At 33.8% G+C, this 17,422-nt stretch overlaps 1 protein-coding gene across 1 annotated transcript; it reads right to left on the reverse strand.

The window, feature by feature from the left end:
* Positions 1-1,628: 1,628 nt before the first annotated feature.
* On the reverse strand, positions 1,629-17,389 carry TFB2M (transcription factor B2, mitochondrial). Its single transcript, XM_010992347.3, has 8 exons — positions 16,936-17,389; positions 15,981-16,069; positions 11,936-12,089; positions 11,462-11,610; positions 9,042-9,131; positions 6,276-6,338; positions 3,668-3,819; positions 1,629-2,329 (listed from the first exon to the last, which is right to left on the reverse strand). The coding sequence occupies exons 1-8, from the start codon at positions 17,243-17,245 to the stop codon at positions 2,152-2,154; spliced, it is 1,185 nt and encodes a 394-aa protein (XP_010990649.2). The 5' UTR covers positions 17,246-17,389; the 3' UTR covers positions 1,629-2,151.
* Between the last annotated feature and the right edge of the window lie 33 nt (positions 17,390-17,422).

Genomic DNA, 17,422 nt, shown 5'->3' on the forward strand with positions numbered 1-17,422 from the left:
AAACCAACTTAATCTCTCTGAGCTATATTTAAAATGTCTTTCTCAGCTGCCTCCATTCTTAGTTACAATCTAATAATGTTTAAATGTCTCACCTTAAAAAAAATTAACTAAGAAACACAGGAACCCACCTCAAACCCTGAATTCTTTTTTCTTGCCCTACATAGCCAAGGCTATCACAAATCATACACCCCCAACTACATTCAGCATCTTGTGGTAACCTGTAATGAAAAAGGATATAAAAATGAATATATGGCTATATCTATATGACTGAAACATTATGCTATATACCAGAAACTGGCACATTGTAACTGACTATACTTCAATTAAAAAAGAATTGACTTTGACTTTCAATATCTTAAAAAAAAAATCTTTTATATATATACATATATATTCTTTTTCAGATTATTTTCCATTTTGGTTTGTTGCAGGATGTTGAGTATGGTTGCCTGTGCTATACAGTAGGTCCTTGTTGTTTATGAAAAATAAAACCCTCTAAAGCCCCCCAAAAGCCAAATTATACACCCAATATCAGGGTTCTGCCTCCACCACTTCTTTGAAACTACACTGACTTAAGCGCTAATTACATTGGTTATGAATTTTTTAAAAATTTAATTGACTTCTCCAGAGGCTTTGGTAACTATTGACTCCTCTGGGTTTTTACTATATAACAAGGCTAATCTTAATTTCAAATTCTTCGGCAACTTACTGTTACCATGAGCAACTATCTCCATATGTTAAGCTTCATTAACTATGCACATCTTTTAGTGAAAAGACAATTGTTTCTTTTTTTAAACTATTTTTTGAAAGCAGAATGAAGAGAGCAGAGGTCTCTGGCTACCTATATGAGGAAGTGTAGGAAAATACATTAAGTCAACATTTTAGTTACCAGTCTGTCAGCTTCTCTGTGAAACCCTTTCTCAATTCATTTACCCTTGACAATAACCTTTTAGACAGATGACACTACTACCCATTTAGAAACCAAGGCCTTAGAAGAATGTACGATGAAATAGATGTTTTAGAAAGAGTAATATCGCAATAATAAACAAGAAGGATTGGAAGATGAGAGAGATGCAGTGAAGAAGCTCCAGGAGAAATTTAGGCGTAAGGTATAGGATTGGGAAAGAAGACTGAATGACATGAGAAAGATTAGGCAGATTATGTAATGGCAGGATAGCAATTACAAGAGGACTGAGAGTTTCCAGCTGGACTGAATTGTAAACCAAGGACAACAGTATGGAAGTTGGGAAGAACTGGTTTGGCTAAGTGTTATTAAGAACACGTCCCTAAAAAGAGTTACTTACTAATAATATGCTTAGGTATTATGAAGTGTTTTAATAGCACAGAAATCTTAACTGAAGAGTTAGATATGGCTCAGCTAAAATCTAGTAGCTTCTTCAGTGAGCTAAGAAAATAAATATTCTTAATTCCACTTAGGTTCATGTAAAGGTCTAACTTTAGGTGAACTTCCTTGGTGGAATAAAAATGCATGAGACTTTTTAATAATACAGATTGAATTATTCACTGAAAGTATACTGACTATATATGACAGAATTTAAAGTGAATAAATTAGGGTCAATTTAATGTTTCATTAGATAGAGACCAAAAAACAAAAAAAAAGCCACAAAATCTTATTACTTAAAATACTTTAATTTCTAAAAAGGTTAAAACCATATTAAAATTTAAATAATTTCATTGTACAGTACTTGATAATACATTTCAACAAACTGAAAATTTAATAATGTATAAACTTTTCTGCCCCCAGAAGGATACAGAAATTAACAGTGAGAGTGGAATATTTAAATTAATACAATGTAAGATATTTGCAAAACGAATTTTTAAAACTAAATTTCATCTGGTAATACTCTACAGCCACCAGTATACTTAGACAGGAATTTAAAACAAAATAAATATGATTTTATCAAATCCACAATTAACTGAAGTTTTCATTTTATTCAGTTTGAACAAAATAGCAACCATTGTTTTATCCAATAATGATATCAACTGCAGAAGAAATGATCTGCCTAGTTGTGCAAAATAAAAAATTTTATTGTCTGTTGAAAGGATGTGAGCTTCTCAAACTCAGTTCTTTTTCATTTGTGTCATAATTTCCAAATAAATAAACAGGTGTTAAAGTCTTGGCAGTCCACTTCCCTATAGGATTACATCTTCCATGAAGTCATCATATAGCCACTTACAGGTATCCTCTTTGGAACACTCTATAGTTTCGAAAAGGCGGTGAAAGTCTTGAGGGTACATATCTATTACTTTTACATTTTTATTTTTTTTAATTTGCTTCAATATATGCAGTGCATCAATTGGACTCAATGAACTGCAAAATAAATACAGAGTAAATTTGCTTAATTCTTTTTCATAACAACTCTTAGTTAATATTGATAGAGATGGCTTCTAAGCCCAATTTAAAATGCTTATCTTACTATATATAATTAATCTTATTTAGTTTAAGAGCTTGTATATAATAGCTTTAACTATGTCTATTCCTAAAGTTTCATGGCTTGTTTGTAATGAAAAGAGCAGATTTAGGCTTTAACACATTCTAATCAATTATTACACAACTTTCTAGTTTAACATTGCCCTTAAAAAAATTCTTCTGCCTACCTCTTTCATCTTTTAGCTCTCTTTGCAAAAGTATTCTCAACTCCATTAAGGTTCATGTAAAAGGTCAGTAAGTACAAACAGCAGAAACTACTGTTTGTTTTCAAAGAGGGAATAATCTTCCACATTTTAATGTCACAATTACTGTGAATAAATTATAAAGCAGAAAACTGCTTTATTATATATTAGCCTGGCAAGAAACTACCAGTGAGCCTCTGACAATTAACAAGTAAACAACTGTACTAAAATATTTTGGTGGAAAATATTTCCAACACTTTTTGATTGTGAATGGAATCCTGGTCACAGGTGTAAACATCCTTTCAATTCACAGGATCGCCAAGGTAATTTCTGACATTTTACACCACAGTTTACCATATTTATTCCTTAATTTCCTATATTCTTGATATTTTCATTCAAAACAGCCCCTACCATGAGGTGACAAGATGAAAAGTAGATTACTTCTACTGGTCTACTGCCACTTTTAACATTTATTTTTACATAAATATTGTTTAATCAATAGCTCGTTCAGAGTTATAAATTAGATACAAAGCAGGTATTAACAGTATAATTTTTATAAAACTTTATATAGAAACATTTGGTCCAGAGCAGGAGGACTAGGGTGGTGTAATGACTGGTGCCTACTTTGGACAGGGAACAGAACCACTGAGGACAGGCAGTGACAAGTGGTAGATGGTGGCCATGCCACCACTAATGTTGACATTCTCTACCTCAGTCAATAGCAAGCAGCTAGTTCTTCATGTAGGCTAATCTTGGGCATATACTCTGACAAAGATCAAACAGCCTGTAGGCATCCCTGGTTGTTTTTCAAAGAAGGAAAACAAAATTAAGCTCAACAGATTATGTAGAAAATATATTTTTCTCAAAATCTGTACCAGTGAGAAGGAAATATTCTGAAGAAATAGATGAGTGAAAACATGATACCTCATTCTGTTAATCAAGATATAAAAGATATAAAAAAAAAAAAGCTCTAACACGAAAGTACAGGTCTCACATTAAATTGCTACTTTTATACTTGCTTTTATTTTTTACTTACTGTAAATGGTCTACTAGCTTGGCATTGCGCTTCATAAAACACTGCCTTAACATGTGAAAAAATACGTCATAGTTAAAAGGTGTTAAGTTTCCTGTAAATAAATCTCTGTGAGGAGTCAACTGAATTAAACACATGTTTTGTTCTACTAATTCCTGCAGAGAAAGGAAAATAAATCATGTTAGTCAGAAAATACTGCCAGTGTAAGACATTGTTCATTTATGCATTCGAGCTACCTTTTGGAAGAAACAATCACTAAAGACCCTGAGTGTCCCTGTAGCTGCTTGTGGGATGTGCCAAGAATGCAAGGCCTCAATTGCTCTTTTTATCTGGGCCATTTCTCAAGGTAGTCTGCAGAAGCCACCTTATGGGATGAGACAATGTCTCTACACAGGACAAAAATCAGGCTTGCTTAATGTTTGCTATAAAAGAGGTGTATTCCCCCAGCTCTGTGCTCCCCAGCTGCAATGCAAACCCACTGAATGCACACCATCCAACTGAGCAGTATCACATTACTCCACAGGACTTAGGGGGCAATAAAGTCGTTTGTCTGATCCAGGAGTCTTTGCCAGCATCCATGAAAGAGTAACAGCTTATTAACTCATAAGCAGGGAAAAATGAAATCTTAAATGTGACACTAACATATACTGAGTCTCTTCTGTATTTGAAGCATAACACCAGATCCAATTGTAAGGATTAAAAAAATTGACTTATAATTATTATTGGATTTTTAAAAAATATGGGGTTAGCAAACTATGGTCCATGGCCTGCCTGTTTTTGTATAGTATGGGGCTAAGAATAGTTTTCACATTTGTAAAGGGTTCTTAAAAGGAAAAAAAAGGGCAAAACCAAAGAATATGTGACAGAGACAGTATGCGGCCTGCAAAATGTAAAATATTTACTACCTGGCTCTTCACACGCAAAGTCTGCTAACCTGCTCTTGTATATAGTATCATACACATTAAAATAAAAACTGTATATGATTTGATGTAATGTTAAGATGTTTTTCTCCCCGAAAATTATTCCTCATAACAGAGGGAGCTTGATGTTTGAGTTCTTAGGAAATCTTACTTATTAGGTAGTAATCCCTTATTTACTTTATATGTACATATTTAAACATAAATATTGTTTGTGGAAGACATGTTGGCTAAAAAGGAAAATTTCACTCAATTCTGGTTTCTAATTTTGAATGCTTGTAGCTGAGGAAATTTGTTAAAAAAAAAAAAGGCAATGAAATTTAAACATATTTAGCAATTATTAATTAGGGAAGGAAATAACCTCACAATTGAAAGTATTACATGTTGTTGTTAAGTCTTTTGAAGGTGACTTTTAAAAAGCAATTTAGTAAATAGAGTTGGAGTTACAGATACAGATTTATTTGATAAGTAGAAAAGAAAAAAAGTTTCCTGATATTCAATGAACAGTTACCCATAACTTAGGAAAAAAGTTCCAGTAACAGTATAAAAACATGGCTTCAAAAAAGTGGAAACCTCAAACCATCTGGATGGAAATGAACATCATGTGCTTTAAAAAACTATTAAATGTCTCAGCGTGCTTCTGTAACAATTATGAACACACTGATATCAAAGACACACGTGAAATATCCGAATAAAATTCTCTCATGAAACATGATATTTGATTATTTCATTTTCATCTCTAAAAGTTTATGTATTTATGTTGGCCAAAAAACTGTTTCAGCTTTTGACATTTATTGAGAACATGAGAAAGTATCTTATATAAAGGATGGTTCATTTTGGGGACATTTGGATAAGTTCCTAATGGCATCAAGCCAAAATGTATTACTCCTATTTTGTGAGGCTACATAAATTATGTCTATGGACAGTGAAATAGAACTAAAATCACAATGGTCACTGATCACTCTAAAATCGGAATATTTCTAAATTGATCATTTTCTTTTTTTCCTTTAGTGGTAAGAGTGAGGTAAAAACCGAAGTAATCAAATGGGAACTTCAGAGTGAGCGAATATGCTGAGAATAGGGCATCATTAGCATTTACTCCTAAAGTGGGACTTTTGAATTGAGTCCAAAAATTGTTTTTGAAACTTCAGCTACTTTATTACAATTTCACTATAAGTAGCCCTGATATTATCTAAATGGAGGATCACTTTATAACAACATCACTTTGGTTCTTTAGAAAGGGAAGAAATAAATATTAAAGCCTCACCCCTAAGGTAAGAAACGAGATGTATCTGTTAGTGAAATAAACCATTGTAAGTGGTAACAGTAGTATTACATATCTGATTAACAATGCATAAAATTTTGTTTTTAGTTTATCAAATTAGATGAACATTAAAATAATTATATTTTCAAAATGTGAGATATATCTTCATTTCAAAAGAAATAAAAATAGACATCAGATTCTGTGTTTAAGCCTATTACTGTGCTAGCATTCACTGCATTAACACCTGAAAAACATAACTCTCTTCAAAAATAATTTGAATTTATTAAAAGCAGTAAAGTATGTTTAAAAAACATTTCTAGATACTCTAAAATTAAAACTTTAAATAAATATAGAATACCAGATAATCTTATAGAAAACAAAGGATGTTACATTTAGAGGAAAAAAGGGAAAGGTGCTCCTTCATTCTTACCCTATGCTTTTGCTTTTCTAGCTGCCCATTTGTGGTGTACGTCTCAAATGATGACCAAGGCAACTTGAGGGAAGATAAACAAAAGCAAAACGTATCTTTTAGCTCTTTTTAGTCAAAGTGCCCTATGTTATTACTACCTTTAAAAATGTCTTGCCTAAACAACAGAATGAATTAAATTCAAGTCACCAGTGTAACTGAATTTAAGAAAAACAACATTTGAGAGTTATATCATATACATCTCTCTTCTCTCTCCTTGTTTGTTTTACATAAAGACAAGTTAAGTCAAAGGTCTATCCCAATACTGGTAACTCTATTATTGGCTTAGATAAAAGAGAGTTGCTCTTAATATAATTATGCAAATACATTCCTAAGTTACATTTTTAATAACATTTCCATATTAGAGTCACTATCATTTTAGGGGCAATTACATCAATACTGAGGAATTTTTTGCCCTACCTTAGTGGAAAAGCCACTGATATGAATATACTGAGACATGTAAGGATACACAAATGAAGAAACTTGTGTCAATTTTTTAAAAGTATCATTACTTCTCTGTATTTAAGTTTTGTACATACAATTTTGTACATGAAGCAATTTTAAAAGATGAACCAACAAAAAAATTATTCTATACATATATAAATACATATCCACACATTAAATTCCAAAATAATAGCATCTGACACAGACATAAAAGACTAAAACTTTTATTACTAACTGCAGTGGCAATTGAAGAGGAATGAAAAATGCAACTGTTGCCCGTCTGGGAAATTCTCAGAAGTTCCAACAACAGCAGTAGCAGTGTGCAGTGGGCACTGCAGCCCCCCAACGATTAGGGCAAGGCAGTGGGCACAAAGGAGACCACATTCCCATCACCAAACCCACAGGACAGGAAAACCTGCAAGACCTTAGGAACCGAGTTCAACAATGGACCCTCCAGTAAAAATGCTGGATCTAAAAAGACATCTCCTTTCTGGAGGTTAATAAACGGCAAAACTCAACAAATGGCTTTTGAAAACAAATACTGCAGAAAAAACTATCCTGAAAGCTGAAGTCTTCAGAGGGTCTCTATGAAGAAACTAGCCAAAAGCTAGGAGGAGAGAACTGACATGAAAAGCCAACAGAATGAGAGGAGATCAGTGGGGTCAAGAAAGGATTTTAGGGAAATAACTACAGTACAAAGATTACAATATACATACAGTACAGGCAGAAAGCATGGTCAGTGCTCTGAAGGCTAAATGTGAAAGTGTTTTCTGGGAATACAAAAAAAGGATGAGAACATGACAGATACGAAAGACAAGAAACAGAGAGACCCAACCTAAGAACTTCACATGTTTTGGAAGGAAAAAAAAAATATCGGAACAAAAGGTAGAATCAAATGAGATAACGTTCTAACAACCAAGTATGCACGTTGAAGGTCTTCATGTGCTCCTGGACAAAAGTATGAAGAGACTACATGGAGAAAACACTCCACAAATTTTTTTTTTTTAATGGACGTATAGTCAGTTTACAATGTTGTGTCAATTTCTGGTGTAGGGCATAATGTTGCAGTATACCTATACATACATATATTCGTTTTCATATTCTTTTTCATTAGAGGCTACTACAAGATATTGAATATAATTCCCTATGCTATACAGAAGAAATATGTTGTTTATCAATTTTATATATCATATTTAGTATCTGCAAATCTTGAATTCCCAATTTATCCCTTCCTACCCCTTTTCCCTCCTGGTGATCATAAGTTTGTTTTCTACATCTGTGAGTCTGTTTCTATTTTGTAAATAAGTTCATTTGTGTCTTTTTTTTTTTTTATGATTCTACATATGAGTGATATCATAGGGTATTTTCCTACAAAATTTTAAAATTAAACCAATATGCCCTTGGAAGAACAAGAGCTCATAAAAAATACAACCACATATCTTATAAAAACCACCTGATATATACTCTAGTCTACCAAAATAAAAAAGAGAATGGTAAACAAATAAATAAAGCTAATTACCATGGCCCTCCAAAAGGGAATGGGCAAATTATGCTATGAAAGAAATAAGAATTTATCATTATTTTCCTTATAATCTAGCCCTCTCCTTTCAAAAATGGTAGCCACTAAGTCACATGTGGCTACTGAACACTTGAAACGTGTTTAATCTGAATTGAGATCTTGTAACTATAAAATATAAAATGTATTAATAGTACACAAAAAAGGATGTAAATTATGTAATAACTAATTTTAAAATAGAATACACACTGAAATGACAATATTTTAAATAGAGGTTAAATAAAATATTAAAATTAATTTTACTTCTTTCTTTACTTTTCATAACATGGCTACTAGAAAATGTTAAACTCCGTTATGTGTCTGTTATTATACTTCTATTTGACAACTCCGATCTTGCCTAAGGAAATAAACAGTATAATCTCTACTATATGAAGAAAAAAAACCAGGAAAGATAAAAAACTAAAATTATGTCACAAATGTCAATAGTGACCTCTCAGTGGTAGAATTTTAGTGATGATTTTTAGAAAATTCTTTCTTTCTTTAGCATGTCTCACATTTTTATAATGAGAATATATTATTCTTATAATCAGAGAAAAATATAAATATTTGTAACAAACATTAGGACAAAGTTACCTTGCTCTACTATTTTCAACATTTGGCAAAAATAATAAAATTAATCTTTGATTTTTCTCCATTTTCTGGTCACAGAAATGCAGCCTCCTTGAAAAACAATGAGGTTCTCTGTTGAAATTTAAAAGGATTTTACTCACCTTATTCAGAACCTTAATCCCACAAGCTATTTGACAGAGCACACTCAATGCTTGATACAAGTTTGGAGTTCGGGGATTTGCTAGTAGTTTCTAGTAAAAGGAAAACAGAAGTTACATATTATACTTAACTATAATCAACCAATCAAAATCAAGCGTTAGATCTTAATGATATCTAGAAATAGATATCTAGATATAATAGATATCTTAATAGTATCTAGAAATGAAAAAAATTATAATTAAATGCAAAATCTTTACTATAACCATTTGAAAGACAATTAAGTCTTTTTAAACTTTCATACTGAAATATATCATCATGTACACTTAAAATACAATGTATTTGAAACTGATTTCCTTTAACCATATCCCCTATCAGGGCAAATTCTCAGTAAACAAAAAAATGAAACAAAAATATGTAATTATTGTGAAGAAGGGTACGTATTGGAAATATGTATTGGCTGGGCTATTAAATTTTGAATCAAGGATTATTTAGGCTGACACTTGAAGCATCAGAGGTTACCTCATTGAATGAGGGCACTATAGAGAGAGGAAACCACACGCGAAAAGGTCCACGGTAAAAGAAACATTAGAACATTTTCCTAGTAGCAAGATGAAACCTGATGAAGCAGTTACTATTTCTCTTCCTCTCATTCTTTCACGCATGTACAGACTCAAGGTTCTAAGTCCCCTGATCTCTGTCTAAGGAGAGCCACTATTTACTTACCATTTGAATCTGGTGAGGAAATCATCATTTCATTTTTTTGCCCCCCCATCCCAATCCATAGCTCTCTTATAGACAAATAAGCATCTCCAGTTATACTGGATTAAAAGATTAATAACAAGAAGTATTCTGTGCAGCAAAGAGACATAACTCTCAACACACTATCAAGGATTTCAGGAGGCTATTTGATTTCAGAAAATAAAAAAGTAGAGTCTAAAACCCTATCTCCACTACAGCATTATTCACAATAGCCAAAAAAGGGAAGCAATCTAGGTGTTCATCAATAGATGAATGCAAAAAGATGTGAGAGATACATATATAAAACTCAGCCATAAAAATGAATGAAATACTGTAATTTTCGACAATATGGATGGACCTAGAAAGTATTAAGGGAAATAAAAAGAGAAAGACGAAAACTATATGATTTCACTTGTAAGTGGAATCTAAAGAACAAAACAAATGAACAAATATAAAACAGAAACAGAAACATAGATATAGAGAACGAACAGGTGGTTGCTAGAGGTGAGAGGGTGGGGGGATAAGAGAAATAGGTGAAGGAAATTAAGAGGCACAAACTTCCAGTTACAAAGCAGATGCATCATGGGAATGAAATGTAAGTTACGGGGAACATGGTCAATAGCTATTTAATAACTTTGTATGGTGACTAAACTTACCATACTGATCATTTTGTAATGAATAGAAATATCAAATCACTATGTTACACAGCAGGAACTAACATAGTATTTAGGTCAATTACGCTTCAAAAGAAAACCAAAAACAAACAAGCTCATAGAAAAAGAGATCAGATTTATGGTTACCAGAGACAGGGGGTGGTGGGAGGCGAATTCAATGAAAGTGGTCAAAAGATAAAAACTTTTAGTATCTAACATACGACCTGACTAATATAATTAACATTGTAGTATGTAATATATGAATGTTGTTCAGAGAGTAAATCCTAAATTCTCAACACAAGGAAAGAAAATTTTTTTATGTTGTATTTGTATGAGATGATGGATGTTCACCAAACTTATTATGGTAATCATTTCATGATGTATGTAAGTCAAAACATTATGTTACACCTTAAACTTATATAGTGCTACATGTCAATTATATCTATTGATGGAAATGGATAAAAAAGTGGTGGGGTGGTGTAAATATACAATGGAATATTATTCAGCCTTAAAAAGGAATGACACTCTGACATATGGTACAACTAGGATGAACCCTAAAGACAGTGTGCTAAGTAAAATAAGCCAGACACAAAGTGGAATATGGTATGATTCTATTTATATGAGGTTCTCACAATAGTCAAATTCCTAGACAGAAAGCAAAGCGATGGTTACCAGGGGTTCAGGGAAGAGGGAAATGGGAAATTAGTGTTTAATGGGTACAGAGTTTCAGTATGGAATGATGAAAAAGTTCTGAGACGAGACAGATGGTGCTAATAGTTGTAATACAATGTAAATGTACTTAATGCCACTGAACTGTACACTTAAAAGCAGTTAAAACAGTAAACTTTATATTATATTATGTATATTTTATCTCACCAAAAAACCCTTAAAAAAATAAAACCTAAAGATTGCTGTACAGTCTGTACTCTCAAATGTCTTGAGCCCAAATTAAAATAACAGATTGACTACTCAGAAAAACTGCAGAACTCTTTCAAAATAACAAGTTAATCAGGTACTTATTAATAACCTACCTGGCATTCCTTTTCAGTAATAAACAGATTTAGTTCTATTCGTCCATATTTATATATGGAAGTACAGGAATACAGGTCATGAAAAATTTTCCAAAGTGTATTTCTCTCACTTTTAGTTGGTAAGATTCCAATTACTTTAAAAGGGCTACCTGTTAATATAAGCAAAAATATGTGAATACATTCTTAATACTTTTTCCTATGACCATACTTCACTGAGTCAAACTAAGTTAACAAACTGTATTATTTTATTCCAATTAAAACGAAGCCTTAGCATCTTTCTTTATTCTGGAACTTGGGTTCTACAAAATTGCTCTGATTGTGTCTAGGTGAAGGAAAAACCATATTCAACTTCAGAGCAACTGCTCAGAAACTATATAATTATAAAAATTGACACAAATCTCAAAAAACCTGGTGTACTGCTAGAGGAAGCTGGCAAATTATAAGGTATCTGCTTTACTAAATAACAAAAATCACCTTTTGACCAAGAAAGTGCTTCTATTCCCAAATTCTGAAAAAGCATCTCTGAAGTCATAACAGGAGGAGTTACTATTCCACGACTTCTAGGATCCAGTTTAAAGAAGTCACAGTAGACCACTTCCAGTTTTCCACCCAGATTTTTCCCTAGGGACTAAAGAGACACAGAGACAACATGTTTAGAAATTTCAGTGCTATGCAGACCTTGTAACAATTCAAAGATCTACTTCAAAAAATAATTCTTATGTTTATTTTACTTTATCTCAATGGCTTCAGTTATTCAGAGCTGTGATCCATGTGCTGGTCAGAGGAAGAAGACGTTTCATAACAGAGAAAAACAGTAAAAATATCAAAGTGAAAGATGGATAGATTCAGGAGAGCATTCCTTTTTTTCCAGAACAGTTTAGTCCTTCACCAAACGATCTAAGCTCATTGTGTAGGTCACTCCCCATTTTCCTCTTAATTTTTTACTTTTTTCTAAAGACAGAGGCAACTATAGAAGGAAAGCTCCTTGCCTACAGGAAGATGTCCAGTATACCTCAATCTTTTTATTGTCCTGATATGCTTCCCTTGCAACAGCACTGAAGAACTTAGTAGTGAGAGGAAGTATTAGCTGCAGACCCTACAAACTTAGTAAGAAGTCACAAAAAAAATCAAATAGAAGAGAGCAATGTTTTGATGTGCACACTGAGGTTCTAATGCACAGGAAACACCACTGCTGGTATTTATCAAGGTTTCAATGAATTTGCAAGTTAAAGTTATGGGTTAAAAAACCCAATTTTTCTTAACTATTTGAGTTCAGCCTATAAAAATGATTCTTTTCTAAATCTAGTAAATTTTTTTATTGAAGTATAGTTGATCTACAATGTTGTGTTAGTTTCTGGTATACAGCAAAGTGATTAAGTCTTACATACATATTTATATATACATATTTTTATCATAGATTATTACAAGGTATTGAATATAGTTCCCTGTGCTATACTGTAAGACCCTGTTGTTTGTCTATTTTATACATGATAGCTTATATTTGGGGATTAGTAATACATTTTAATGATTATTTTCAAAGGAACTCTTGAAAAACACTTTGAAAGGAACAGACTGGGGGTGGAAATTATATATTTTTGGTCATGTTAATTCTGAGATGCCTATTAGGTGATCCAAGGGAAGGTGCTAGGTAGGAAGACCTGAATGGTGAGGTCAGTGGAGTGGTTCAGGCTGAAAATATAAATTTGCTGGAGTAAGACACAACTTACCACAAAAGCTGATGCGTCTTCAACTTAACTTATGCAGTTATTTCTGCAGCAACAGTTTACACAATTGAATAAATAAATCATCATTTATTATTATAGAACACAATCTCTAGCAAATTCAGATATGAAAACAAGCTTTTCCTGCTTGAAACATTGTTAATGTGGAGTCCAAGGAATTTTATCAGGGAAATGGAGTAGGGGTGGGGGAGATTCTAAATTTAGATTAAAAACCTAGAGTCCAGCATTATCATTGAAAATCCTTTCAGTTTTTAGGAGCAAAATTGAAAGCCTTAGGTGGCCTAGAAGCAGTGTCTGCTCAAAGCACCACTTTAAGGACTTGATTTAGGGCCACAAAGGTTCTACTTAAATAGTTCTCTATTATTGTGACAAATAGATAAATTCACACAAAACTTTGAAAGGCTTTCATTTCATCATAACAATGGTTAACACTGGTTAATATGAGTGAAAGAACATGTACTAAAGGCTGAGCTCCAGTTAGTGCTGAGGGAGGGGAGCACAGGGAGTTAGAAAACACATATGGAAAAGAATGTGTGTGTGTGTGTGTGTGTGTGTGTGTGTGCGCGCGCGCGCGTTGTGTATGACTGAATCACTATGCTGTATACCAGGAACTAATACAACATTGTAAATCAACTATACTTCAATTAAAAATAAATAAAGTGTGAGTTTAAAAAAACAAAAGCTTTAACTAGAGCAAGAACTAGTTCTAATCAAAGACTGTATTTAGTCAATGAAGTTTACATTTTGCTTACATTTATAACTTCAGAAACATTTAATGACTGATATTTCTGTGAGAAATACTGTGTGTAAGGAATTCTCTAGTCCCTAACTAGGAGCTAATTCTCTAGCTCCATTTTTTTAAGTTGTATCAATTGTTTTTAAATTAAGACCATTGTTATCTTGATCCTATAGAAAAACAACTATTGTGTTATACGGTAATAAACTGTAAACAGGAGGACGTTTTAATGCCATGTTAATAATTTTGTAAACATGTAGATTAAACTTCAAAAGTAGGCCCCTTTCTAAAGATTAAGAGCCATCTTGTTTTTAATTTCCAGGTGGAAATTACAGATAGCTATGTTTACTAAATCACATTTTATGACCCTGAATCTCTGAACAATTTTATGTTCTTTTTCTCTTCTTGTTTTTGGCATTCCAGCAGATTTAACATCAATTACATAACCTGGCTAAAACCTTGAATTTTTTCGTTTGTAGAATAACAACCATCTAATGTACATGGTTTTATTAAAAAACAAAGAGCTGGATTTGGTAGACATTTTCATCATTTTCTGCTATCATCCTGCACCTTCAGATAATACCATTTTATATGGTTTCAGGAGGCTGGCATAGCAAGTGTTAAGTTTCCTGAATTGAATTGAACTGAAAGATTCATAATTAAGGAGGAAGGCAGAGAAAGAGAAAGAGGCTGGCAGTGATGCAAGGAATTTTCATTTTACTGCTATGTAAGTTTATCTGCTATATATGAAACAGAATTTACTGAAAAAATCTATTTCGTGCAAATCAAAACTACGATGAGGTATCACCTCACACCAGTCAGAATGGCCATCATTCAAAAGTCCACAAATGACAAATGCTGGAGAGACTGTGGAGAAAAGGGAACCCTCCTACACTGCTGGTGGGAATGCAATTTGGTGCAGCCACTGTGGAAAACAGTATGGAGATTCCTCAGAAGGCTAGGAATAGACTTACCATATGACCCAGGAATCCCGCTCCTGGGCATATATCCAGAAGGAACCCTACTTCAAAATGACACCTGCACCCCAATGTTCACAGCAGCACAATTTACAATAGCCAAGACATGGAAACAGCCTAAATGTCCATCAACAGATGACTGGATAAAGATGTGGTATATTTATACAATGAAATACTGTTCAGTCATAAAAACCGACAACATAACGCCATTTGCAGCAACATGGATGTTACTGGAGAATGTCATTCTAAGTGAAGTAAGCCAGAAAGGGAAAGAAAAATACCATATGAGATCGCTCATATGCGGAATCTAAAACAAAAAACAAAAAACATAAATACAAAACAGAAACAGACTCATAGACATAGAATACAAACTTGTGGTTGCCAAGGGGGCGGGGGGTGGGAAGGGGCAGACTGGGATTTTAAAATGTAGAATAGATAAACAAGACTGTACTGTGTAGCACAGGGAAATATATACAGGATCTTGTGGTGACTCACAGTGAAAGAGAATGTGACAATGAATGTATGTATGTTCATGTATAACTGAAAAATTGTGCTCTACACTGGAATTTGACACAACATTGTAAAATGACTATAACTCAATAAAAAAAAAGTTTAAAAAAATCCATTTGGATAATGCCTCGACTCTATGCAATTTCATCTGAATATACTACACCTTTCTTGCCTCTGAAACCCTAAGTCCAGAGTTAACATAGTTCCATTAACCGAATCTTAGCCCTCTAATTAGATTCTAGGCTAGCAGAAAGAAGGGGCACAGCATAGCCTACCAGAGATGAGTAAAGAAGCCTAGAGATACTTTAAATATTTCGTTCAAAGTCACCCATCTGCAGCAGAGATAGAACCAGAAAAAAGTCTCTGAATCCAATCTTCTACTCATTCAACATTGATACTTACTATGTTCTAGTCACTGGGGATAACAAGATATTTAAGGCATGACCCCAAAAAGTGATTCTTTAAAAATAAACTGTGTGCATAATTTTACTTTCCTAAACCACTCAAAGATAGCCAACGGAACAATAAATTATTTTTACAAACTAAAAACATACCTCCAATTGTGGAATAAAAGTTTTGTCACTTTCAAGGGCAATCACTTTGGCACCACTTCCAAGCAATGCTTGCGTCAGGATCCCAGGACCTAGTATATTAAAGAACAAAAAGTTTATTTGCAAAAGAAACAACATAATTTCAATATTAAAAAAATTAGATGTTTTACCTGTATGTATGATCTAATTTTAACCCTCACAACATCCCCAAAATAGATATTACACTCCTTATTTACATATAAGGAAACCAGGAACTAGGTAGTCACTTGACTCCAACATCACAACTGCTAAGTGGTGCTGTTTGGCTTTCAATCCATTCCATCCAAGACTGCAAAACCTGCACTTTTTTAAAAATTGAAGTATAGTCTTTTACAATGTATCATTTTCAGGTGTACAGCATGTTTCAGTCATACATATACATACATAGATTCATTTTCATATTCTTTTTCATTATACGTTACTACAAGATATTGAATGTAATTCCCTATACTATACAGTATAAAATTATCTTCTGTGCGGAAAATCTGCACTCTTAATCACAATGTTTCACTACCTCTCAAGAAAAAAAAGCAAACAAAATGGTTGCATCTAGCCTACCATTTACTCAGACTATTTCGATACTTTAACATCAAAGATACCGTCAAACCTAAACAGAATTGACTTCTCATGAGAGGAAATAGTGCTTAAAAAATTATTTTTCAAAACGTCTATATATTTTGTGTTCCTAGCACCTTGCTACTGTCTATAGAAAACGAACGGAATGGTAAAAGTTCTTTGGGGAAGACGGTGAAATTTAAGAGCATGTTTTATCAAAATATTTTGTAAAGTGCAAAGTGCTACAAAAATATCTTGTGTCATGATTAACGCAGACCATTTAAGTTGCTTAAAGGAAGAGACTATGTTTTAGACAGTTTGCAGAAGTGAACATCCAAGAAAACGCAGTCCACGAGGGACTCACCTGGATTGCACTCCAGGATTGGCTGGGAAGCGTCTCCTTTTCCCTGCAGAATCTGCACCAAGGTCTCAGCCAGTCTCGGACTGGTTATGTACCGCTTGATCTCTGAGCGGCACCTGTACACACGCGAAGACGATTTCCCGAAACCCACATTGGACAAGAGCTGCGGGTGGATGTCAGACAAGCCACGGCGGTTCCCAGCCAGGACGTCCTTCCGCCTCGCGGCTCCGAACCTCAAAATGCAAAAGCGCCTACCGCGAGTCAAGGCTGAGAGCGCGAGCAGCGAAGGAAGCCCCGCCACTGGGACCCACATTCTCACCCTTAAGGCCTGTCTCAAAGTCACTCAGGGTAGTTACATAGTCGACGAACTCGGTACAGGGGAGACAACGTGTAACATCGCCCTACCCCCGGACTAGACCGGCGTAAGTAAACACTCCACACTGCGCGTGCGAACGACCTCTCTGTCTTCCCTTTGCCCTCACTTCCGTTT

This window comes from Camelus dromedarius, chromosome 21, assembly GCF_036321535.1.
Source record: "Camelus dromedarius isolate mCamDro1 chromosome 21, mCamDro1.pat, whole genome shotgun sequence".
In the NCBI taxonomy this organism is placed as follows: Eukaryota; Metazoa; Chordata; class Mammalia; order Artiodactyla; family Camelidae; genus Camelus; species Camelus dromedarius.

Coding starts and splice junctions, on each gene's coding strand:
- TFB2M (XM_010992347.3), bottom strand. CDS start 17,245: ATGTGGGTCCCAGTGGCGGGGCTTCCTTCGCTGCTCGCGCTCTCAGCC. Junction 16,070..16,935: donor AATCCTGGAGTGCAATCCAG/GTGAGTCCCTCG, acceptor TTAATATACTAG/GTCCTGGGATCCTGACGCAA. Junction 3,820..6,275: donor TAGAAAAGCAAAAGCATAGG/GTAAGAATGAAG, acceptor CTTTCTCTGCAG/GAATTAGTAGAACAAAACAT.